Below are 24,443 nucleotides of genomic sequence, written 5' to 3' on the forward strand. Positions count from 1 at the left end.
ATCACTGACATATGTCGTGAACATAGAACAGTACAGCACAGAACAGGCCCTTCGGCCCACAATGTTGTGCCAACATAGCTAATCCCTCCTACCTACAGAATGCCTATATCCCTCTATTTTCCTCTCATTCATGTGCTCATCCAAGCCCATCTTAAAAGCCCCCAATGAATTTGCCTCCACCACCCTATCAGGCAACGCATTCCAGGCATCCACCACTCTCTCAGTAAAAACTGTACCCCTCACGTCTATTGTTGTTTTGCGGCAGCAGTACAGTGCAAGACATAGACATAAAAATTACTATAAGTTACAAAAACTAATAAATAGTGCAAAAGACAAAATAATGAAGTAGTGTTCACAGGACCACTTTCAGTTAAGAAGCGGAAATTCAGAATTATTACAGCATAATATTCTCAGAAACATTTGGATCTACAATTTTGTAACTCTCTAAACCAACCCCACTCCTGCTACTCTGTGTAAACAACTCCCATTGTACATTGCTACCCTTTGCCTAAGTTGTACCAGCTCAGCACATAAGAAATGGAAACAGGAATAGGCTAATCACCCCCTTGTTTTTTATCCAGAATTCAATATCAACGAGATTTTTAGCTTTTGTGCTACTTTCCTGCACTAATCCCTCATCCCTTCGTTCCCTCAAGTGTCTAAAAATTTATCAATATGTTTCTTGCATATACACTGCCCTGCTGGGAAGAGAATTGCAAAGATTCACCACCCTCTGGGTGAAGAAATTTCTCCTCTCATTCGCCCTGAATGGGCGACCCCTTATTTTGAGACAGTGACCCCTGGTTCTAGACACCCCAGTCAGGAGAAACATCAACTCCATCAGTACCCTGTCAAGCCCCGTAAGCATTTTTTTTTACATTTTAATAATATTTTTCTAGATCAAGGGTACGGCCAAGTCTCTTAATCTCTTCTTTTGGGCCAACCCTCACCCACTCATCCCAGGGATAATTCTGGTGAACTTTCACTGCAGTCTCTCTATCGCAAATATAGAGTCATAGAGTGATACAGCACGGATAAGATATACAGGCCCTTCGGCCCAACTTGTCCATGCCGATCATGGTGCTGGTCCCATTTGCCTGCATTTGGCCCCTATCCCTCTAAACCTTTCCTATGCATCTACCTGTCCAACTGTCTTTTAAACATTGTAATTGTACCTGCCTCAGCCACTTCCTCTGGCAGCTCGTTCCATATACCCACCCCACTCTGTGTGGAAAAACGTGCCCCTTTAAATCTTTCCCCTCCTACCTTAAACTTATGCTCTCTAGGTTTAGTTCAAGTTACTTTATTGTCGTTCACCCGTATGCTATAAAAACACATGGAGAAATGAAATGTCATTTTCTCCAGACTCTCACAACAGAAGACATACGATAAACGCAGACAAAAAAATTGTGCAGGTACAAATAGTGCAAAAAAACGGTATATATAGAATACAAAATTAGTGCAAAACCGAGTTAGACGAAGAAAGTACAAAACTCTGTGTTGTTGTATAAACATGTTCAGCAGCAGCCAAAGTTCTTTACGCCGTTGTGCAATCCAGGGCTTTTGACGTGGCATTTGTCTGAAACTGTCTCCAGGGTATTCAGGAGCCTGACAGTCTGGGGGGAAAATACTGTTGTACAGTCTAGACCGTTCTGGCCCGGATGCTCTGGTACTGCCTGCCAGACGGCAGTGGGACAAATAGGTCGTGGGAGGGATGAAAAGGGTCATCTATGATTCTCCTACCCTGGAAAAAAGACCGTGATCATCCACCTTATCTGAGCCCCTCATGAATTTATAAACCTCTATAAGGTCACCCCTCAGCCTCCTTTAAATTTGCAACTTCAAGTTCCCTGACTGCCGTGCTAGGAATCGAACTCTTGTGACAATAATAAATCAATTACCAAAATACCCAGTAGGTCAGTCAGCATCTGAAGAGAGGAATAAAGTTAATATTTCAGGTCAGGTAAATTGGTTTGTTCCATAGCTGTAATCTACATTAAGGGATAACTAAACATTGTAGAGCTGCGCTATGAAATGCCGTGTTTCAGTATGTGCTGGTTTAGATGTGATCTGTTTGGAACACAGGGAAGGTAACAGAGGAGGCTGAAGTGAATCATTGGGGACACCAGTCATCTTCTCAACAAGTTGAGCTGAAAGGGACCTTTTCCGAAAGCTTGGATGGTGAGTGTTGGACACACTTTTGCTCCCTAATTTGGAAACTCCCAGCAACAACAACAATTTACATGGGGTGCATTTTGTGGATAGAACGGTGAACTGTTCCAATGCACTCGATGGGAGAAATGATCAGACACTGAGGAGATACAGGGACGGGTTGATCGGACAGCAGGTTTGACGGAATGGAGCGATGAAGAGAACCGATTCTCCCTCTGGTGTTATTGAAACCCTGACCAATGCCCTTGTTACTGCCGGACCTGACTGTTCCAATACATTCTGGGTTAGATAACTTTCTTCCTTAGTGCATAGATTTAACTTTCTTTTCTAAAATCTACATCTCATTTTGCACTGGGTGTCTTTACAGACATCATCCCAGTGCTTGCTGAATGTCATTGATCCCCTTTAGGCTAAGCCTCAGTTTAAAGATTCTAATCCTTATTTTCCAAATTCCTCCATGGTCTAACCACTGCCTGTCTCTGTAACTTCCAGCCTGTCGCTCCTTCTTCACATGTGGAGAAGACAAGTCCAGTTGCTCCTCACAGGACAGCGTCTCCGTACCCAGAAACCAGTCTGGTGCGATCACAATCTACCTTGTTGTGTTGCAACCTAGTACCTTATTGTCTACCTGCCCTGCACTTCCTCTGTAGCTGTGACACTTTACTCTGTACTGTTATTGCTTTTACCCTGTACTACCTCAATGCACCCTGTACTACCTCAATGCACTCTGTACTAACTCACTGTATCTGCACCTTGTAATGAATTGACCTGTACGATCGGTATGCAAGACAAGTTTTTCACTGTACCTCGGTACAAGCGACAATACTAAACCAATACCAATACCAAATTCACTGCAGCCCCTCCATAGTAAGTATCTCTCTCCTTGGGTAAGGAGACAGGCAGAATCTTTTCCCCAGGGTAGAAATGTCAAACACCAGAGGATATGCTTTTAACGTTAGAGGAGGGAAACTTAAAGACAATGTGAGGGGCAAGTTCTTTTACACCAAGAGTGGTAGTTGCCTGGAATGGGTTACAGGGGATAGTTGTGGAAGCAGGCAGTTTGGTGGAGTTTAAGAGGCTTTTGGATAGACACATGAATATGAAGGGAATGGAGGGATATTTAGCAGGTAGAGGACATTTAGTATTAATTGGCCTCAAGATCAGCGCAACATCGTGGGCCAAATGGCCTGTCCAGTGCTGGACTGTTCTGTGAGACTAAAACTGTGCACAATATTCCAGGTGCAGTCTTACCAAAGCCATTCACAACGGTAGTAATACATCCATACTCTTGTCCTCAAATCTTATTATCTTGTCTTATCTTAAATCCTGATAGGGGTATCAATAACTAGAGAGGATAGGGTAAGGGGGAGAAGGTTCAGAGGGGATCTGAGGGGGACCTTCACACAGAGAGTGGTGAGTGCCTGGAATACACTGCCTGAGAGTGGTTGAAGCTGGGTCACTGACAGCGTTTAAGAAGCGTCTGGATGAGCACTTGAATTGCCTGGACGTAGAGGGGATGCACCAAGTGCTAGGCGATGGGGTTAATATGGAAGGGTGTCCACTGCTCAGCATGGACGAGTTGGGCCTGTTTCAATGATGTACGATTCTATGATTCTAGGTTTAAGGTGAGGGGAGAAGTTTTAAAGGGGATCTGAAGGGCAAGTTTTCACATAGAGTGGGTGATATCAGGAACCTGCTGCCAGAGGAGGTGATGGAATCAGACACAATCTCTACGTTTAAGAGATGTTTAGACAGAATTTAAACAGGCAAGGCGTAGGAGGATACGGCCCTAATGCAGGCAAGTGGGATTAGTGTAGATGGACACAGTGGGCTGAAGGGCCTGATTCTGTGCTGTACGATTCTTACAGAGTTTCTTTGACTCTTATCAGTTGGTTTTCTAATTGCCTGCTGCATGTTAGCTTCTAATGACCTTTGTACAAGGAAACCCAGGTTGTTTGGGGCATCACTTCCCAATCTTGCACCATTTAAAAAGTACCCAGCATTTCTGTTTTGTGTACAAGCACGGTTTTTACCTGTGACTCATTGGGTTTTGTCAACTTTTAGATGCAGAACTTCCACCAATGGCCCATGGAGAGCCAATCACAGATCGTCGGAGTACGTTCCAAGCACACCTTGCTCCCGTGGTGATGTTGAAACAGGTATGGATTGCTTGCCTTTATTGATCAAGGCATTGAGTTCAAGAATCAGGAAGTTATGCTGCAGATTTATAAAACTCTGGTTAGGCCACATCTGGAGTATTGCATTCAGTTCTGGTCGACCCCATTATAGGAAGGATGTGGAGGCTTTGGAGAGGGTGCAGAAGAGGTTTACCAGGGTGCTGCCTGGATTAGAGAGTATGAGCTATAAGGAGAGGTTGGACAAACTAGGGTTGTGTCTGGCAGATGTCCTTTGACAGAACCGCAGAGGCAGATGGGAGACCTGATAGATATTTATAAGATTATGAAAGGCATAGAGGAGACAGTCAGTATCTTTTTCCCAGGGTTGAAATGTCTCATACTAGAGGGCATGCATTTAAGGTGAGAGGGGGTAAGTTCAAAGGAGATGTGCAGGGCAAGTTTTTTTTTACAGAGAGTGGTGGGTGCCAGGAATGCACTGCCAGAGGTGGCAGTGGAGGCAGATACAATAGAGGCATTTAAGAGGCTCTTAGGCACATGAATGTGCAGGGAATGGAGGGATATGGGCATTGTGCAGGCAGAAAGGATTAGTCTAATGAGGTGTTTAATTAGCAGCCTCCTGTCCATGGACTCTGTCTATACTACTTGCTGCCTGGGTAAAGCAGCCAGCACAATCAAAATCCCCACCCACCCTGGACATTCTCTCTTCTCCCTCCTCCCATCTGGCAGCAGATACAAAAGCCTGAAAGCACGTACCCCCAGGCTCAAGGACAGCTTCTATCCCACTGTTATACTGAACAGTCCCCTAGTACGATAAGACGGACTCTTGACCTCACAATCTACCTCATTATGACCTCGCACCTTATTGTCTGCCTGCACTGCACTTTCTCTGTAACTGTAACACTTTATTCTGCATTCTGTTATTGTTTTCCCTGGTACTACCTCAATGCACTGTGTAAGGCATTGACCTGTACGATCAGTACGCAAGACAAGTTTTTCATTGTACCTCGGTACATGTGACAATAATGAACCAATTTACCACAAAATTAGTTTAATTAGTTCGGCACAACATTGTGGGCCGAAGGGCCTGCTCCTGTGCTGTACTGTTCTATGTTGCCCTGGTGGTAATTGGCGCAAAGTATTTTCAGACAGTGCGAGAGAAGTTTCAGGATTCAGCAGATCTATTGTATTGAAGCATGCATTGAAATTGGGGAGGGATTTTATAACTGTAGATTTTGTGATAAATTTTGCAGCAATTTCACTGGCCTTTCTTCTCAAAGGTCACCCACAAAGCTCAACCAAATCCCTGTGGTCCCCTTCTCCCTTTTCCTTATTTGCTGTGTGCATGAGTTCAAAGAAATCACTGGTGTCCAGAAGCAGCGATATCATTGAACTGGCCACGGAGTTGAAGAATTATCAGACGTAAAGAACAAAAAATGAAAATTGGCAACTGCAGACGCTGGAAATCTGAAATAAAACAGAAATGGCTTGAAAGACTCAGCAGGTCAGGCAGCGTCTGTGGAAGGAAAACCAATTAATATTTCAGGTCAAATGTCCTTTGACAGAACCGCAGGAAGAACTTTTTATTCATTTTAAGTATTTTACAGACTATAAAACAAAAATTTGAATATATAATGGATATAATGGAAACCAGGATGCTGCCTGGTTTAGAGAGTATGTATTATGAGGAGAGGCTACGGGAGCTAGGGCTTTACTCTTTGGAGAGGAGGAGGATGAGAGGAGACGTGATAGAGGTGTACAAAATATTAAGAGGAATAGATAGAGTGGACAGCCAGCGCCTCTTTCCCAGAGCGCCAATGCTCAATACAAGAGGGCATAGTTTTAAAGTAATGGGTGGGAGGTTCAAGGGAGATATCAGAGGAAGGTTTTTCACCCAGAGAGTGGTTGGGGCATGGAATGCGCTGCCTGGGGCAGTGGTGGAGGCAGGTACATTGGTCAAGTTCAAGAGATCGCTAGATAAGCATATGGAGGAATTTAAAATAGAGGGATATGTGAGAGGAAGGTGTTAGATAGTCTTAGGCGAGGTTTAAAGGTTGGCACAACATGGTGGGCCGAAGGGCTTGTATTGTGCTGTACTGTTGTATGTGTAAGATCAAAACTGAATTATAAAAATACATTTTATTTTGAAATTTTTTAAACTTAAAAACTAATAAAATACAACTTGGAATTGGTATTGGTTTATTATTGTCACATGTACCAAGTTACAGTGGAAAAACTTACTTTTGCAAGCCATCCATGCAGATCATTTCAAAACTTAAGTACTTGAAGTATTACAAGGGAAAAGCAATAACAGAATGCAGAATATGGTGTTACAACTACAGAGAAAGTGCAAGTAGAGAAATAAAGTGCAAGGGCCACAACTAGGTAGATTGGGAGATCAAGGGTTCATCTTTAATGTACAAGAGGTCCATTAAAGAGTCTGAAAACAGTGGGATATAAGCTGTCCTTGAGCCTGGTGTGTGTCTTCTGCCCGATAGAAGGGGGGAGAAGAGAGAATGTCTGGGGTGGGTGGGGTCTTTGATGATGTTGGCTGTTTTTCCGAGGCAGTGAGAAGTGTAGTCCATGGAAAGGAGGCTGGTTTTTGTGATGGACTGGGCTGTGTCCACAACTCTCTGCAGTTTCTTGTGGTCTTGGGCAGAGCAGTTGCCGTACAAAGCCGTGATGCTTCCAGATAGGATGCTTCCTGAGGTGCATTTGTAAAAATCAGAGAGGGTCATTGGGGACATGCTGAATTTCCTTAGCCTTTCTGAGGAAGTAGAGGCACTGGTGAGCTTTCTTGGTACTTCAAGGAGTGAGAGTTGGCTAAATAATAATTAGGGCATTAGTATACTGTACAAACTCGCACAGTAAAACGCAGCTAGGTGAAGGATCTTCAACCTGGAACGTTAAATGTTTCTCTCTGCACAGATGCTGCCTGACCTGCTGGGTGTTTCCAGCATTTTCTGTTTCTATTCTGGTGATAAGACTAACTGAATTTTGCGAGTTATTTGATTGTTGTAATGCCAGCCCCTTACAACTAAAATGTTTAATTATAAATAAAAACTAAATGAGTTCCTAAATAATTTTCTTCAGCATGTCTTGTCATCCACTCAATTTCCATTTCATAATCTTATTTTGATTTTTTTTGCATGAGAACTTGAGAAGAGATTTTTTTTAATGCACATGCCTGCTTAAAAAGGCAGTGACAGCAGATTCAAAGTCGAGTTTTTCGTCATATGCACGTCCATGTGTGCACAGGTGCAATGAAAAACTTACTTGCATTAGCATCACAGGCACAGAGCATCAGATAAGCAGCATTCACAAGAAAATCATAAATTATACACAATTTTTACAAGAAAGAACACAATTAGAACAAAAAAAAACACAAGGTCCACTTTAGTGCAAAGTGGTCATGGTGTTGTAGTGATTAGGGTTGTGCAGTTGGTTTAAGAACCAAATGGTTGAAGGGAAGTAGCTGTTCCGGAACCTGGTGGTGTGGGACTTCAGGCTTCTGTACCTCCTGCCCGATGGGAGCTGCGAGAAGATGGCACGTAACGCTCTACAGCGCCAGCGACCCAGGTTCAAATACAGCCACTGTCTGTAAGGAGTTTGTATGTTCTCCCCATGTCTACGTGGGTTTCCTCCCACATTCCAAAGACATACAGGTTAGGAAGTTGTGGGCATGCTATGTTGGCGCCGAAAGCGTGGCGACACTTGCGGGCTGCCCCCCAGAACATTCTAAGCAAAAAGATGTATTTCACTGTGTGTTTCGATGTACATGTGACTAATAAAGATATCTTACCTTATCTATTGGATGTTGCCGCTTTGAGGCAGCACCTCCTGTAGATACTACCGATGGTGGGGAGGGATGTACCTGTGATGGATTCAAGAGGAGCTTTCAAAAGAGTATTGGATAAATATTCGAAGGCATGAAATTTACGGGTCATTGGGAAAGAACAGAAGGGTTGGGAGTAATTGGAGGGTACCCTCGGAGGGCTGGCGCAGGTACAATGGGCTGAATGGTCTCCTCTTATGCCATTTTAGCCTTTGGGCATTTGACTATTTTCAACAAACTCATCAAAGCATTTCGACAGCAGCCTAAATGTTTTTCTGATGAGTTTAATAATGAGTTAAGAGATGCTGGAAAATATTTATTATTAAGAGGAAGATCTTTGTTTATAAGCATATCTCCTAAGAGAATTTAATTGAAATTTTATGAGCTCTTTAAGAACTTTTTGATTTGAAAAGAGGTTTTAATTTCTCATCGCTTAGTGTAGCCCCCACTGTATTAACCTGGCATTTGCATTCCTTGTCATTGCATTAATTCATAATGATGGTAAGAGATCAAATTAGGCCTTTGAAATCAAAGGAGCAACAACTTGATTAAAGCTGATTTGAAGCCTCATGAATACTTTTATGTCCATTTAGAATAGAAACCCCTGTATAATTTATGAGCTTGCAATAAACTGCGCCAAAAAGTGAGGAAAACAACCAATTAAAAGGCCTAATGAAAAATATACTTATCTCTGAGAATGAACAGATGACAGTGCCAAGTATATCATTAACTATTTGCGGTGATTTGTTCACATTTAATGCAAATTTACCAAGACTTTTTTGTGAATTTGCTTTATCGTAGTGTGGCCACTCTGCGAGCTGTCCCCTGCAGATCATTATATTTATCACAGGTAGACAGGGTGGTAAAGAAGGCTTTTGGCACGCTGGCCTTCGTCAGACAGGGCATTGAGAACAGAAGTTGGGACATTATGTTGCAGTTGTACAAGGCATTGGTGAGGCTGCATTTGGAATATTGTGTTCAGTTTTGGTCATTCTGGTGTAGGAAGGATGCCATTAAGCTGGAAAGAGCACAGAAAAGATTTACAAGGATGTTGCCAGGACTCGAGGGACTGAGTTATCGAGAGAGGTTGAGCAGGCTGGGACATTATTCATTGGAGCATAGGAGACTGAGGGGCAACCTTATAGAGGTGTATAAAATCATGAGGGGCATAGATAGGGTGAATGCAACGTCTTTTTCCCAGGTTTGAGGAATCAAGGGCATAGGTTCAGGGTGAGAGGGGAGAGAATTTAATAGGAACCTGAGGGGCAACTTTTTCACCCAGAGGATGGTCTGTATATGGAATGAGCTGCCAGAAGAATCGGTTGAGGCAGGCACATTAACATCATTTAAAAGACACTTGGACAGGTATATGGATAAGAAAGGTTTAGAGGGATATGGGCCAAATGCAGGCAAATGGGACTGGCTTAGATGGGCATCTTAGTCAGCATGGACTGGTTGGGCCAAAGGGCCTGTTTCTGTGCTGTATGACTATAATTTAAATCTTAATTCTGTCAGAATCACTGAAAATATTTTCTTATACACTACATTCTGCATTCTGTTTTCCTTTTGTACTACCTCGATGTACTCTTGTATGGAATGATCTGTCTGGATGGCACACAAACAAAAGTTTTTCACTGTATCTCTCTACATGTGACTGTAATAAACCAATACCTGGAGTGCATCAGTTCAGTTATGAGGAGAGACTGGAGGAGCTGAGTCTGTTCTCCCTGGAGCAGAGAGAACATGATTGAGGTATATAAAATTCTGAGGGGTATAGATAGGGGTAGACTGCAGGAAACTTTTCCCCATATCAGAGGTAGATAAAACTAGAGGACAGAGATTTAGGGTAACGGGAAAGAGATTTAGAGGGGATCTGATGGGGACCTTCTTCACCCAGAGAGCGGTGAGTACCTGGGACACACTGCCCGAGAGAGTGGTGGAAGCAGGGTCACTGACAGCATTTTAGAAGTGTCTAGATGAGCATTTGAATCACCCAGGGCATAGAAGGCTGTGGGCCAAGAGCTGGGAGGTGGGATTAGTATGGATGGGTGCCCACTGGTTGCCCCATTACAGGAAAGGTGTGGAGGCTTTGGAGAGGGTGTGGAAGAGGTCCACCAGGATGCTGCCTGGAGAGGTGGGACAAACTTGAATTGTTTTCTCTGGAGTGTTGGAGGCTGAGGGGAGACCTGATAGAAGTTTATAAAATTGAGGCATAGAGAGGGCAGACTGACAGACTATTTTCCCAGGGTGGAAATGTCAAATACTCGAGGCATAGTTTTAACATGAGAGGGGGTTGGCATGGATGAGTTGGGCTGAAGGGCTGTTTCCATGCTATGTAACTCTATGACCCTAAATATGGGGCTGAGCTGGAGACTTCCCTCATGAATCTATCGACGCTCAGACCATCCCAGAATATGTTCAGACTCCATGTTGCCTGGGATGGAGTGTAAATTGGTTTATTGTTGCCACATGTACTGAGGAACAGTGAAAAACTTTGTTTTGCATGCCATCCATACAGAATATTTCATCACATCAGTGCATTGAGGTAGTACAGGGGAAAACAGTAACAGAATGCAGAATAAAGTGTTACAGTTACAGAGCAACACACAAAATGCTGGAGGAACTCAGTGGGTCAGGCAGCATTTATGGTGGGAAATGGACTGTCGATGTCTTGGGTCGAGACCCCTCATTGATGAGAAGAATTGACCTTCATTAGATGAAGGGTCTCGACCCGAAACGTCGACTGCCCATTTCCCTCCACAGATGCTGCCTGACCCGCTGAGTTCCTCCAGCACTTTGTGTGTTGCTCCAGATTTCAGCATCTTCAGTCTCTCTTGTGTCTTACAGTTACAAAGAGAGTGCAGTGCAGGTAGACAATAAGGTGCAAGTCCATAACGAGGTAGATTTTGAGGTCAAGAGTCCATCTTATTGTACTAGGGGACTGTTCAATAGTCTTATAACAGTGGGATAGAAGTTGTCCTTGACCCTGGTGGTATGTGCTTTTGGATCTTCTGCCTGATGGAAGGGGGGAGAAGAGAAGCAGCTCAGTTATGAGGAGAAACTGGAGGGGCTGGGTTTGTTCTCCCTGGAGTGGAGGTGGTTAAGGGGGGACATGATTGAGATATATAAAATTCAGAGCTATAGATAGGATAGACTGCAGGAAACATTTCCCCTTATCAGTGGTGGATAAAACTAGAGGACAGATTTAGGCTGAGTGGATCTGAGGGGGACCCTTCACCTAGAGAGCGGTGGGTGCCTGGAGCACTTCCTGAGAGAGCAGTGGAAGCAGAGTCACTGACAGCAGTTAAGAAGTGATAGATGAGCACTTGACTCACTTAGGCACAGAGGATATAGGTTTAAGGTGAGAGGGGTAAGATTTAAAGGGGATCTGAGAGGTGTTATATAAATGCAGAGTCATTGCTTTTGTTGCTCTCAGACCACAGGTAATGGGTGGGTACCTGTGCCTCCTTTTGGTGATCTGGTCATGCCTTGACAGATCCCGGCAAGAGTTTAGCACAGATCCCAGATACTCATTGGAAGTCTGAATCTGTTTGAGACCCAAAACATTTTACTATTTGTGTTAATTGACTATGATTCCATTTTAACAGCAAAGTAAATCGTGCTAACCAGACACTTTAAGCATCATATTTGATCGTTATGCCATTTCTTGGTAATTAACTCCAATTGTTTCTCTGAGAACCTGGCTGTGGAAATAAATGCATCCTTGGGAATAATTCCGTCACTGGATTCAGATGGCAGTGGTGAATTGCTGCAGCTTTATGATATGCATCGAGCTCCATTTACTATTGCCAGTCTGTAATTGCTTCGAAGTATCTGTTGTTTGGAGTTTAATTTGAAATATTAGGACATAACTTGGCAAAAAGAGCTCATAACAACCATCTCGAAGACTGACTTCATGTGGTCTTCCAACACGATTTAAGTTCTGGCTCGTTAAAGTGCTGATGATAAGTGTGTAATCTAGGTCGATAATCTTCCAATCAAGATAGAGAACTGTGAGGTTTGAAATAACAGGCTGTGGATACCTGTGCAACAGCTTTGTAACAGATCCTGAGGCCCTTATACACCGCCTGGTGGGTGGAGAATGCATTCACCATGATAGTGGTGTTGTAATTACAGAAGCACAGGAGAGGGGCAGACCATTCACCTAATCCACCAGTCACTGAGGAGTTGGAGACCTTTCCCCACTGTCCTGCCCAGTGTTTGTCACCCAGCCAGGTTATCAGGTCATGAAATAGGCTCTTTGGCCCATCTTGTCCATGCCAACCAAGATTCCCATCCAAGCTAGTCCCATTTGCCTGTGTTTGCCTCATATCCCTCTAAACCTTTCCTGTCCATGTACCTGTTCATGGTCATTATAATTTGTTGGGTCCCAGTTAGTTGCTGCAGTATAACAGATGACTGTCAGAGGGGCAGCACTGGGGGAGTGTCACACTGTGGGAGGGGTGGTGCTGAGGGCGCGTGGAGGATCTCCTGGTGGGTCTCCTGCTGGGCCTTGCCAAGCTGGCTATCCACGGGACGCGGCAGCGGGTGGCCGAGGGTTCCGGCGGGTGGCCGAGGGTTCCGGCAGGTCGGCCTGCCTGCCTGTCTTCCGTGCTTATGTGCGCATGCGGGTGTCTTTGGAACAGGAGCACGCTGTCTCCGCGGGTGCCCTGGCCGAGTTCCGCGCTCGGTGGGCCCCTCGGATCACGTGTGTTGTGGACGACACCAATACGACTTTGATATGAAGTATTGAGTGTTGCGTTAGCGTGCGTAATGATGTATGTGTGTTTTTGCGGGTGTTAGTTTACAGAAATCTTGAAGTTCTGTAGTTGACTAGATGATCCTTTCTGTATTAGATGTATACTTTTGATATTTGTAGTCTTCTGTAGTGCTTTTAGCTAATAAACGTTTTATACAAAAAAAAGGGGCGGTGCTGAGGGAGGGTCACACTGTGCAGTCTTGTATTTCAAAGCTACAGTGTGCTGGGGCATCCTCTATGTGAGTTGCCCCAGAAATCTAAGACATCCTTTTGTCATTTTCTGATCCCAGTCCAAAGTCAAAGTCATGTTTATTGTCAGATGCACAAGTCCATGTGTGCACAGGTGCAGTGAAAAATCTACTTGCAGCAACATCACAGGCACAGAGCATCAGATAAGCAGCAACATCGTATAAGGAGGCACGGTAGTGTAGCGGTTAGTGTAACGCTATTACAGCGCCAGCGACCTGGGTTCAATTCTGGCCACTGCCTGTAAGGAGTTTGTACGTTCTCCCTGTGTCTGCGTGGGTTTCCTCCGGGTGCTCCAGTTTCCTCCCACAATCCAAAGACGTACGGGTTAGGAAGTTGTGGACATGCTATGTTGGCGCCGGAAGCGTGGCGACACTTGCGGGCTGCCCCCAGAACACTCGACGCAAAAGATGCATTTCACTGTGTTTCGATGTACATGTGACTAATAAATATCAAATATCAATAAATATCAAATCAACATTCTCAAGAAAAACATAAATTAAGCATAAATTATACACAGTTACTTCAAGAAAGAACACAATTAGAACAAAAAAAAAGCATTTTAGTGCAAGGTGGTCATAGTGTTGCTAAGCTATAGTGATAAGGGTTTTGCCAGTTGGCTCAAGAACCAAATGGTTGAAGGGATGTAGGGAGTTCCCAGGGATGTCCAGGAATAGTCCCAATGGTTATGATAGAAACCACTTCATTTATATTTTTGGAAATATATCATCCAGTTTTGTCAAGGAGTTATACAGCACAGAAACAGGCCCTTTGGCCCAACTCGTCCATGCCGACCAAGATTCCCATCTAAGCCAGTCCCATTTGCCTGCATTTGACCCATACCCTCCTAAACCTTTCCCTTCCCTTTTACTTTTATTTCTGTGGAGGATCTGTGTGACGTATTATGGAAGTCAAAAGCTGAGATACTTGTTTTCTTCCCGTTTCTCTTCAGGTGAAGCTGCATCTTCAGAAGCTGTACGAGAACAAGAAGATTGCCAGTGCTACACACAACATATACGCTTACCGGTAGGGGAGAGGCAAACGCAGCTAGAATGGTGTCATGATTATTGATCTAAGTAAGATAACAGATTTCACGTCATATAAGTCAGTTACAATAAATCTGAGTCTGATTCTGAAGATGGAAGCAGAGTTCTTAAGTTCATTTAGAAACATCCATTCCTTAAATCGTGGAGTTTTACAACACACCTGGCCCATCGAAGGATACTGACTCTTGAAAGAGTCTCCGGGCAACCTAAAGGCAGCAAAAAAAACTGCAAATGCTGGAAATCTGAAACAAATGTTTACTCTCATTTGTTAACAGCACCTCATTTTCCGTCTTGGGACCTTACAGCCTAACGGGATGAAAATCGAATTCTCCCACTTTAAGTAAACCAACTACCCCCCCCCCCCCCACCCTCCACCTTGCCTCTTCTTTTCTTCCCTTTCCCAGCCCCTCCCTCTTTTTTCTCCTTGTCATTTTTTTTCTCTCTCCTTTTCCTCCCCTCCCCTCCTTCCCTTTGACCCATCCCCCGGTGGATCTGCTCTCCCCTCCTCCCCCGCACCTGCCTATCACTATCTCTTACCTGCATCTACCTATCACCACCCTGTACCCACCCCACCTCCCCTCTTTTGTCCACCTATCACTGCTCTGTTTTTCCCCACTATATATTGGGCTTCCCCTTTTCCTACCTTCAGTCCTGAAGAAGGGTCCTGACCCAAAACGTTGACCGCCTGCTTTTCTCCACGGATGCTGCCTGGCCTGCTGAGTCCCTCCAGCGTCTTGTTTTTTTCAAATGTTGACACTGTTTTTCTCAACGCTGATGTTGCCTGACTCAGACCAGAGGGTTCTAGATGTCCTAATGCATGATTTGTGAATGGCTAGTATGTGGGTACAGCAAGTAATTAAGGAAGAGAATTTAGAAATCAGAGGTGCAAAGGGACTTGAGAGTCCTAGAGCAGGATTCCTTTAAGGTCAACTTGCAGGTTGAATCGGTAGTAAGGAAGGCAAATGCAATGTTAGCATTCATTTCAAGAGGACTAGAATATAACAGCAAGGATGTACTGCTGAGGCTTTATAAAGTGTTGATCAGACCGCATTTGGAATATTGTGAGTGATTTTGTATGTAAGGAAGGATGTGCTGGGCCTGGGGAAAGTTCAGAGGAGGTTCACAAGAATGATCCCAGGAATGAAAAGCTTAATGTATGAAGAGCGTTTGGCATAGTTCAGAAGGATGAGGGGAGGATCTCATTGAAAACTACCAGATGCTGAAAGGCCTGGATGGCGCAGACGTGGAGAGGATGTTTCCATCAGTAGGAGAGTCTGGGATCAGAGGGCACAGCCTCAGAATTAAAGGGACATCCCTTTAAAACTGAGATAAGGAGGAATTTCCAGAGGGTGCTGAATCTGTGGAATTCATTGCTACAGAGGGCTGTGGAGGCCAAGTCATTGGGTGTGTTTAAGGCAGAGATTGATAGGTTCTCGATTGGTAAGGGGGTTAAGAGTTGCGGGGAGAAGGCAGGAGAACGGGGTTGAAATAAAAATCAGCCGTGATTGAATGGCGGAGCAGACTCGATGGGCCGAATGGCCTAATTCTGCTCCTATAATCTTATGGTTTTATGAAGTTTGACCTCCCTAGTTATGTATTTCATTCCCCCTAACAAAACATTCTGTTAGCTTTCCTAATTACTTGCTGTACTCACATACTAGCAGTTCACAAATCATGCACTAGGACCAGTTGCCATACCAAGCTGTGATGCATCCAGACCTCTCACTTATATAGGGCATTAGTGAAACCAGGTCTGTACACAGTATTGGGCTCCATATTTAAGGAAGGATTTCAATGCACTATAACCCTATAACAAACATATACTTGTAATATATATAAATGATTTGGACAAAACCTAGATGGGCTGCTTAGTATGTTCGCAGGCGACACAAAAAATGAGATGCAGATAGTGAGGAAGGTTGTCAAAGGAATCAACAAGTTATAGACCAGATGGAAATGTGGGCAGAGAAATGGAAGATGGAGTTTAATCCGGACAAGTTTGACAAGTTTGCATTTTGGGAGGTCAAATGTAAGGGGAAAGTACACAGTAAATGGTAGGACTCTTAGGAGCATTGATGTACAGAGGGATCTTGGGGTCCAAGTCCATAGCTCCCTGAAAGTGGCAATACAAGTAGATAGGGTGGTTAAAAAAAAGGCGTACGGCATACTTGCCGTCACCACTTGGGGCATTGAGTGTGAGAGTTGGCTCGTCATGTTGCAGCTGTATAAAACTTTGGTTAGGGCACATTTGGAACATTCTGGTCACTACCTTACAGGAATGATTTGGAAGCTTTGGAGAGGATGCAGAAGAGGTTCACCAGGATGTTGCCTGGATTATAGAGTATCGACTGTGAGGGGTTGGACAGATTTGGGTCGTTTTCTCTGGAGTGTCAGAGGCTGAGGGGAGACCTGACCAGAATTATCAGAGGTTTAGACAGGGTAGATGGTCAGAGTCTTTTTCTCAGGGTGGAAATGTCAAATACTTGAGAGCATAGCTTTAAGTGAGAGGGGAAAAGTTTAAAGGGGATTTATGTGGCAAGTTTTGTTTTACACAGAGAGTGGTGGGTGCCTGGAATGGGCTGCCAGGTTAGGTAGTGGAAGCAGATACAACAGCAACATTTAAGAGGCATTTAGATAGACACACGAATGGGCAGAGAATGGAGGGGAATGGTCCTCACGCAGGCAGATGGGATTAGTTCAGATTGGCATCATGGTCGGCACAGACATCATGGACCGAAGGGCCTGTTCCTGTGCTGTACTCTTCTATGTTCATTCTCCTCCTCACCTCCTCCACCACCTAGACTCTTTCTCTCTTTCTTAATTCTGATGAAGGGTCCCAGACTGTTTACCTTTCCACGGATGCTGCCTGACGTGCTAAGCTTTTTACTTCAGATTTCCAGAATCTGTAGGTTTTGTAAAAATTTTTTCCATTACAACCTACATCTAAATCGTGCACATCACACAATTAAACATCTCGAACTGTTGTCCACACACCTTCTAGCGAAGGGGCTCCTACAATCCTGCAGGGTTGGGAGTTGTGCCCCCAGGTCAGGGTGAGAGGGGGGTTTGGAGGGAGCTGGTCTCATGTACCCACTACCCTTGTCATCGTGGGATAGCTGTGTCTAATATCCAACCTCACTGATAATCTCAACTACAACCAAGGTTAAGTGAGCCAGATATAAGTGCATCAGTTGCCTTCACAGCATCTACATGAATCCTGTGGGATCTTAAAGGCACTAAATAAAAGCAACTTCCTGCAGTTGTTGTCAAATCTGCCCCCAGCACATTCTCAGTAACGCAAAAAGACACATTTCACTGTGTGTTTCGATGTACACATGACTAATAAATAAATATCTTAAGTATTTTCAAGAAGGAATTGAATATTGTCTTTGGAGCTGGAGGGGTCCAGGGATATGGGAAGAATGCAGGATTAGAGGGACTGAGTTATGGAGAGGGGTTGAGCAGGTTGGGATTTATTTCATTGGAACGTAGGAGAATGAGGGGTGATTTCATAGAGGTGTATGATATCATGAGGGGCACGGAAAGGGTGAATGCACACAGTCTCTTTCCCAGGGTTGATGAATCAAGAACTAGAGGGCACATGTTTAAGGTGAGAGGGGAAAGATTTGACGGGAACCTGAGGGGCAACTTTTTCTACACAGAGGGTGGTTCGTATATGGAACGAGCTGCCAGAGGAAGTGGTAGAGACAGGTATAATTACGTTTAAAACCCATTTGGACAGGTCTATGGATAGGAAAGGTTTAGAGGGATATGTGCCAAACACAAGAAAATGGGACTAGCTTAGATGGGTATCTTGGTCAGTATGGACCAGTTGGGCCGAAGGGCCTGTTTCTATGCTGTATGACTCTATGACTGAATTTGGATGATCAGCCATGGTCACGTTGAATGGCTGGGTTAAAGAAAACGTTTAAAAATTAATCCTCAGGGTTTGGCATTGCTAGTTTTGTGCTTTACTGATGGCGGTGTCTACCTTTCCGGTTTGGTGACTGAAAGGATGACCACAGCAGGAGCATTATTTCTCTAGGATATACTGTGAAGACAAACAGACCTTCCTTCAGGATTGTGAGGACGATGGCGAGACTGCAGCTGGGGGCCGGTTGCTCCATCTCATGCAGGTAACAGTAAGCTGAACACTGAATAGTTCTAACGTCTCGTAGAACTGCAGAGCACAGAAACAGGCCCTCTCAGCCCACCTCATCCATAAGACATGGGAGCAGAATTAGGCCATTCAGCCCATCGAGTCTGCTTCACCATTCCATCATGGCTGATTTATTTTTCCCTCTCAACCCCATTCTCCTGCCTTCTCCCTGTAACCTTTGACACTCTTACTAATCAAGAACCTATCAACCTCCACTTTAAATATACCCAATGACTTAGCCTCCACAGCCGTCAGTGGCAATGAATTCCACAGATTCACCACCCTCTGGCTGAAGAAATTCCTCCTCACCTCTGTTCTAAAGGGACATCCTTTTATTCCGAGACTGTGCCCTCTGGTCCTAGACTCTCCCACTACTGGAAAAATCCAACCACCAATGGGTCCATTACGACCGCGATGCCTACCTACACTAGTCCCATTTGTCTGCATTAGGTACATATCCCGCTAAACCTCTCCTATCCATGAACCTGTCCAAATGCCTTTTAAACACTGTAATTGTACCTGCCTCTACCACTTCCTCTGGCAGCTCATTCCATATACCCAGCACCCTCTGTGTGGAAAAACTTGCCCCTCAGGTCCCCTTTAAATCTCCGGCTACACTTCCTGCTGCTTCAGTAAAGCAGCCAACGTAATGAAGAGCCCCTCCCACTCTGGACATTTTCTCTTCTCCCGACTCCTGTTGGGCAGAAGGTACAAAAGCTTGAGAACTCGTACCACCAGGCTCAAGGACAGCTTCTATCCTGCTGTTATTAGACTCTTGAATGGACCTCTCATACGCTAAAGATGAATTCTTGATCTCCCAATCTGCCTCATTGTGACCCTGCACCTTATTGTCTGCCTGCACTGCACTTTCTCTGTAACTGTAACACTATATTCTGCATTCTGTTTACTACCTCGATATACTTGTATGGAATGATCTGTCCAGATGGCACGCAAACAAAAGCCTTTCACTGCATCTCGGTACATGTGACAATAATAAACTAATACCTAGGTCATCCCTTAGCCTCCCGGGTTCCAGTGCCACGATACTGCCCACATTGTTCTTGTTTGTCATTGCCACTTCTATCAGAGTAGTCAATGAAGACTGAAGGAGTGCACTTCTTCACTACTGCCCTGCTTCCACAGATTTTGGACGTTCGTAACGTGCTGGTGGTGGTATCACGGTGGTATGGAGGGATTCTGCTGGGACCCGACCGATTCAAGCATATCAATAATTGTGCTCGGAACTTACTCATTGACGAGGGTTACAGCGAATTGGCGGTAAGACCAGCTCTGGAGCCCAGTAACTAATTGTGATGTAAGAAATAGAAGCAGGTGGAGGCCACTCAGGCCCTTGGGCCTGCTGTTCCATTCAATAACACTGTATAGAACATAGAACACTACAGCACGGTACAGGCCCTTCGGCCCACAATGTTGTGCCGACATTTTATCCTGCTCTAAGATCTATCTAACCCTTCTCTACCACATAGCCCCCCATTTCTCTGTCATCCATGTGTCTATCTAAGAGTCTCTTAAATGTCCCTAATGTATCTGCCCCCACAACCTCTGCCGGCAGTGCGTTCCACGCACCCACCAATCTCTGTGTAAAAAAAATTTACCCCTGACATCCCCCTTATACCTTCCTCCAATCACCTTAAAATTATGCCCCCTCATGTTAGCCGTTTTCACCCTGGGAAAAAGTCTCTGACTATCTACTCGATCTATGCCTCTTATCACCTTGTACACCTCTATCAAGTCACCTCTCATCCTCCTTCTCTCCAAAGAGAAAAGCCCCAGCTCACTCAACCTATCCTCGTAAGACATGCTCTCCAATCCAGGCAGCATCCTGGTAAATCTCCTCTGCACCGTCTCTAAAGCTTCCACATCCTTCCTATAATGAGACGACCAGAACTGAACGAAATACTCCAAGCCGACCAAGATGCCCCTTCAAGCTGGTCCCATTTGCTCACATTTGGGCCATATCCCTCTAAACCTGTCCAAATATTGTTATTGTACCTGCCTCAACCCTCTGGCAGCTCGTTCCATGTACCACCATCCTTTCTGTGAAGAACTTGCCCGAGGTCCTTCTTAAATCTCTCCCCTCTCACCTTAAACCTATGCCCTCTAGTTTTTGACTCCCTTTCCCTGTGAAAAAGACTGTGTGCATTCACCTTATCTATGGCCCTTGTGATTTTGTACACCTCTATAAGGTCACCCCTCAGTCTCCTATGCTCCAAGGAGTAAAGTCCTAGCCTGTCCAACCTCTCCCTATGACTCAGAACTTCGAGTCCTGGCAACATCCTGGTAAATCTTCTTTGCACTCTTTCCAGCTTAATGATGCCTTTCCTATAACAGGTTGACCAAAACTGAACACAGTGCTCCAAGTGCGGCCTCACCAGCGTCCTGTACAACTGCACCATAACCTCCCAACTTCTGTTCTCAGTGCCCCAACTGATGAAGGCCAGTGTGCTAAAAGCCTTCTTCACCACCCTGTCTACCTGTGGCGCCACTTTCAGGGAACCATGTACTCGTATTCCCAGGTCCCTCTGCTCGACAACACTCCCCAGGGCCCTGCCGTTCACTGTGAGAGTCCTACCCTCATTTGTCTTCCCAAAATGTAACACCTTGCACTCATGTAAATTGAACTCCATTTCCCATTCCTCAGCCCACTTACCTAGCTGATCAAGCTCCCCCTGTAATTTTTGATAACCTGTCTACGTTCTGTCTAATATATAATAGTATATTCAGTCTCCGACACCATCTATTTCACTGTCATCTGCAAGCTCATGGCTGATCTACCTCAGTACCACTCTCCTCATTATTCCTTAATATACAATCAGCCATTAACCTCTGTCTTAAATACGTCAGTGTCCGAACCTCCACGGCTCTCTTGAGCAGAGAATTCCAAAGATTTCACCACCCTCTGCATGAAGAAATTTCCTCCCCTCTCTGTCCTAAACAGCCAGTCCCTTATTTTGAGATGGTGACCCCGGGTTCAAGTCTCCCCACCAGGGGAAACTTCAGATCACTGCTTCACCTGGAAGGGATGTTTGGGTTCCTGGATGGGGGGGGGGAAAGGACGAGGTAAAGGAGCAGATGTTGTACCTCTGCTGGTGGCCTGGGAAGGTGCCGTGAGTTGGGAGTGGAGGTGGATGAGCAGACCAGTGAGTTGCAGAGGGGACGGTCCGTTTGGACTGCTGAGAGGGGAAGGGGAGATGCATCACGTGGAGGTGTCCTGTTGAAGGTGGTGGAAGTTTTCATAGATGGAATCGTACAGCACGGTAACAGGCCCTTCAGCCCATCACATCCATGCCCACCATGATGACTATCCCCCGCACCTGCCTATCACTATTTCTTACCTGCATCTACCTATCACCACCTTGTGCCCACCCCGTTTCCCCTCTTTTGTCCACCTATCACTGCTCTGCTTTTCCCTCCTATATATTGGGCTTCCCCTTTTCCTATCTTCAGTCCTGAAGAAGGGTCCTGACCCGAAACTTAGACCGCCTGCTTTTCTCCACGGATGCTGCCTGGCCTGCTGAGTTCCTCCAGCATCGTCGTGTTTTTCATCTGCAGTCCAGCATCTGCAGTCCTTTGTTTCTCTGTGATGACTATCTATGCTAATCCTATCTGCCTGCATTAGGCCTGTATCCCTCTATACCTTTCCCATCCATGCCCCTGTCCAAACTATAATTGTATCACCTCCTCTCATTCCAGATAACCACCACCCTCTGTGTGAAGAATGTACCCCTCGGGTCCTCTTTAAATTTCTCCCCTCTCACCTTAAACCTGTGCCCTCTCGTTCTATACTTCCCTGCCCTGGGAAACTTACTGTGACCATCCACCCTATCTCTGCCCCTCATTATTTTATAGACCTCTATAAGGTCACCCCTCAGCCTCCTTCACCCCAGGGAGAGTAAGCCCAGTCTATCTAATTGCTCCTTATAACCACAGCCCTCCATTCCAGGCAACATGCCCATGAATCTACTCTGCACTCTCTCCATTGCTCCCACATCCCTCCTGTAGTGTGGTGACCAGAACTGTACACAATACTCCAAAAGCAATCTAACAGGTGTTTTGTGCAGCTGCAATATGACATCCCTTCTTTTTCTCCCCCCCCCCCCACTCTTTTGTCTTCCCAAATTCCTGTGGCTCCCTTCCCCTGCCTTGATGAGCTGCCCATCTCCTCTCCTCCCCTCCCCTCCCCCATCTTTTATTCCATGGTCCACTGCCCTCTCCTACTGGATTCCTCCTCCTTCAGCCCTTTGCCTCTTCTACCTATCACCTCTCAGCTTATTACATCTCCCCCCCCCCCCCCACCTACCTACCTTCCCCCTCTCACCTAGACTCACCCATCCCCTGCCTGTGTGTGCTCCTCCCCCTCCCCCCACCTTCTTATTCTGGCTTCTGCCCTCTTCCTTTCCAGTCCTGATGAAGGGCCTCGGCCGGGAACGTCGACTGTTTATTTCCCTCCATAGATGCTGCCTGACCTGCTGAGTTCCTCCAGCATTTTTTGTGTATTACGTCCCAAATCTTGTACTTAATACCTCAGCCTATGAAGGGAAGCAGACCAAATGCCTTCTTCACTATCCTATCCACCTGTGTCACCACTTTCAGGGAGCTATGAACGTACCCCAAGTCCCTCTGTGCATCAGTGCACCTAATGTCCCTACCATTTACTCGATATGTCCTACCAGAATTTGACTTCCCCAAGTGCATCACCTCACATTTGTCTGGATTAAATTCCATCTGCCATCGTTCTGCCCGACTTTCCAGCTGTTCCATGACCCACTGTGTCCTTAGACATCCTTCTTGGCTATCTGTGACCCCACCGATGTTGTCTGCAAAGTCATCAGACCACCTCTGTTCTCATCCAAGTCATTTAATACCAGAGGTCCCAGAAGGCAAATGCAATGTTGGCATTCATTTCTAGAGATATAGAATATAAAAGCAGGCATATGATATTGAGGCTCTATAAGGCATTGGTAAGATGTCACTTGGAGTACTGGGTGCAGTTTTGGGCTCCTTATTTAAGAAAGGATGTGCTGACATTGGAGAGGGTTCAGAGAAGATTCAGTAGAATGATTCCAGGAATGAGAGGGTTAACATATGAGGAACGTTTGACGGCTCTTGGGCTGTACTCCTTGGAGTTCAGAAGAATGAGGGCCGACCTCATAGAAACATTTTGAATGTTAAAAGGCCTGGACAGAGTAGATGTGGCAAAGTTGTTTCCCATGGTAGGGGAGTCTAGTACAAGAGGGCACGACTTCAGGATTGAAGGGCGCCCATTCAGAACAGAGATGCGGAGAAATTTCTTTAGCCAGAGAGTGGTGAATCTGTGGAACTTGTTGCCACGGGCGGCTGTGGAGGCAAAGTCATTGGGTGTATTTAAGGCAGAGATTGACAGGTATCTGAGTAGCCAGGGCATCAAAGGTTATGGTGAGAAGGTGGGGGAGTGGGGCTAATTGGGAAAATGGATCAGCTCGTGATAGAATGGCGGAGCAGACTCAATGGGCCAAATGGCTGACTTCTACTCCTTTGTCTTATGGTCACTGATCCCAGAGGTACACCACTGGTTCTAGACCTCCACCATTACCCTTTGCCTGTATCGCCAAGCCAATGGATGTGTCAGATGTTGGTACCTTGTTGAAGGCAGTGGAAGTTATGGAGTACTAACCGTTTCCCAAGTTGTATCTGATACTTGCATGGTTTGGGGGAGGCCCAACAAGTCTTTGCCAGTCCCATCAATCCCTTTCCCCCCACTTACTTCCCTGTAGCTTACCCTATCCCATGTGCCGATCTGTTCCCTCGGATTCTCCCGACACTCACTCTCACGCCAGGGGTTATTTACAGAGGCCAATTAACCTACCGGCACGTGTTACGGTGTGGGATGAGACCAGAGCACCTGGGAGGACGTGCAAGCTCCACACAGTCAGGATTGAACCTGGGTCTCTGGAGCTGTGAGCCAGCAGCACTGCCTGTTGCACCGTGGTAACGTTGAATTTTGAGGCCGGTTGTGTAGAAGGTGAGGACAAGGGAAACACTATCTTCGTTCTGGTCAGGAGCAGAGGGCGTGAGAGCAGATAATAATGGG

At 45.4% G+C, this 24,443-nt stretch overlaps 1 protein-coding gene across 1 annotated transcript in view; it reads left to right on the forward strand.

Moving 5' to 3' along the window:
• Positions 1–24,443, forward strand: part of impact (impact RWD domain protein) — a 42,700-nt gene that overhangs the window by 15,141 nt on the left and 3,116 nt on the right. The window contains exons 6-10 of the mRNA XM_052023653.1: positions 2,086–2,181; positions 4,237–4,331; positions 14,100–14,173; positions 18,239–18,329; positions 19,496–19,630. Coding sequence (XP_051879613.1) covers positions 2,086–2,181; positions 4,237–4,331; positions 14,100–14,173; positions 18,239–18,329; positions 19,496–19,630 — 491 coding nt within the window. The remainder of the gene's footprint in view (positions 1–2,085; positions 2,182–4,236; positions 4,332–14,099; positions 14,174–18,238; positions 18,330–19,495; positions 19,631–24,443) is intronic.

Source organism: Pristis pectinata, chromosome 9, assembly GCF_009764475.1.
Source record: "Pristis pectinata isolate sPriPec2 chromosome 9, sPriPec2.1.pri, whole genome shotgun sequence".
In the NCBI taxonomy this organism is placed as follows: Eukaryota; Metazoa; Chordata; class Chondrichthyes; order Rhinopristiformes; family Pristidae; genus Pristis; species Pristis pectinata.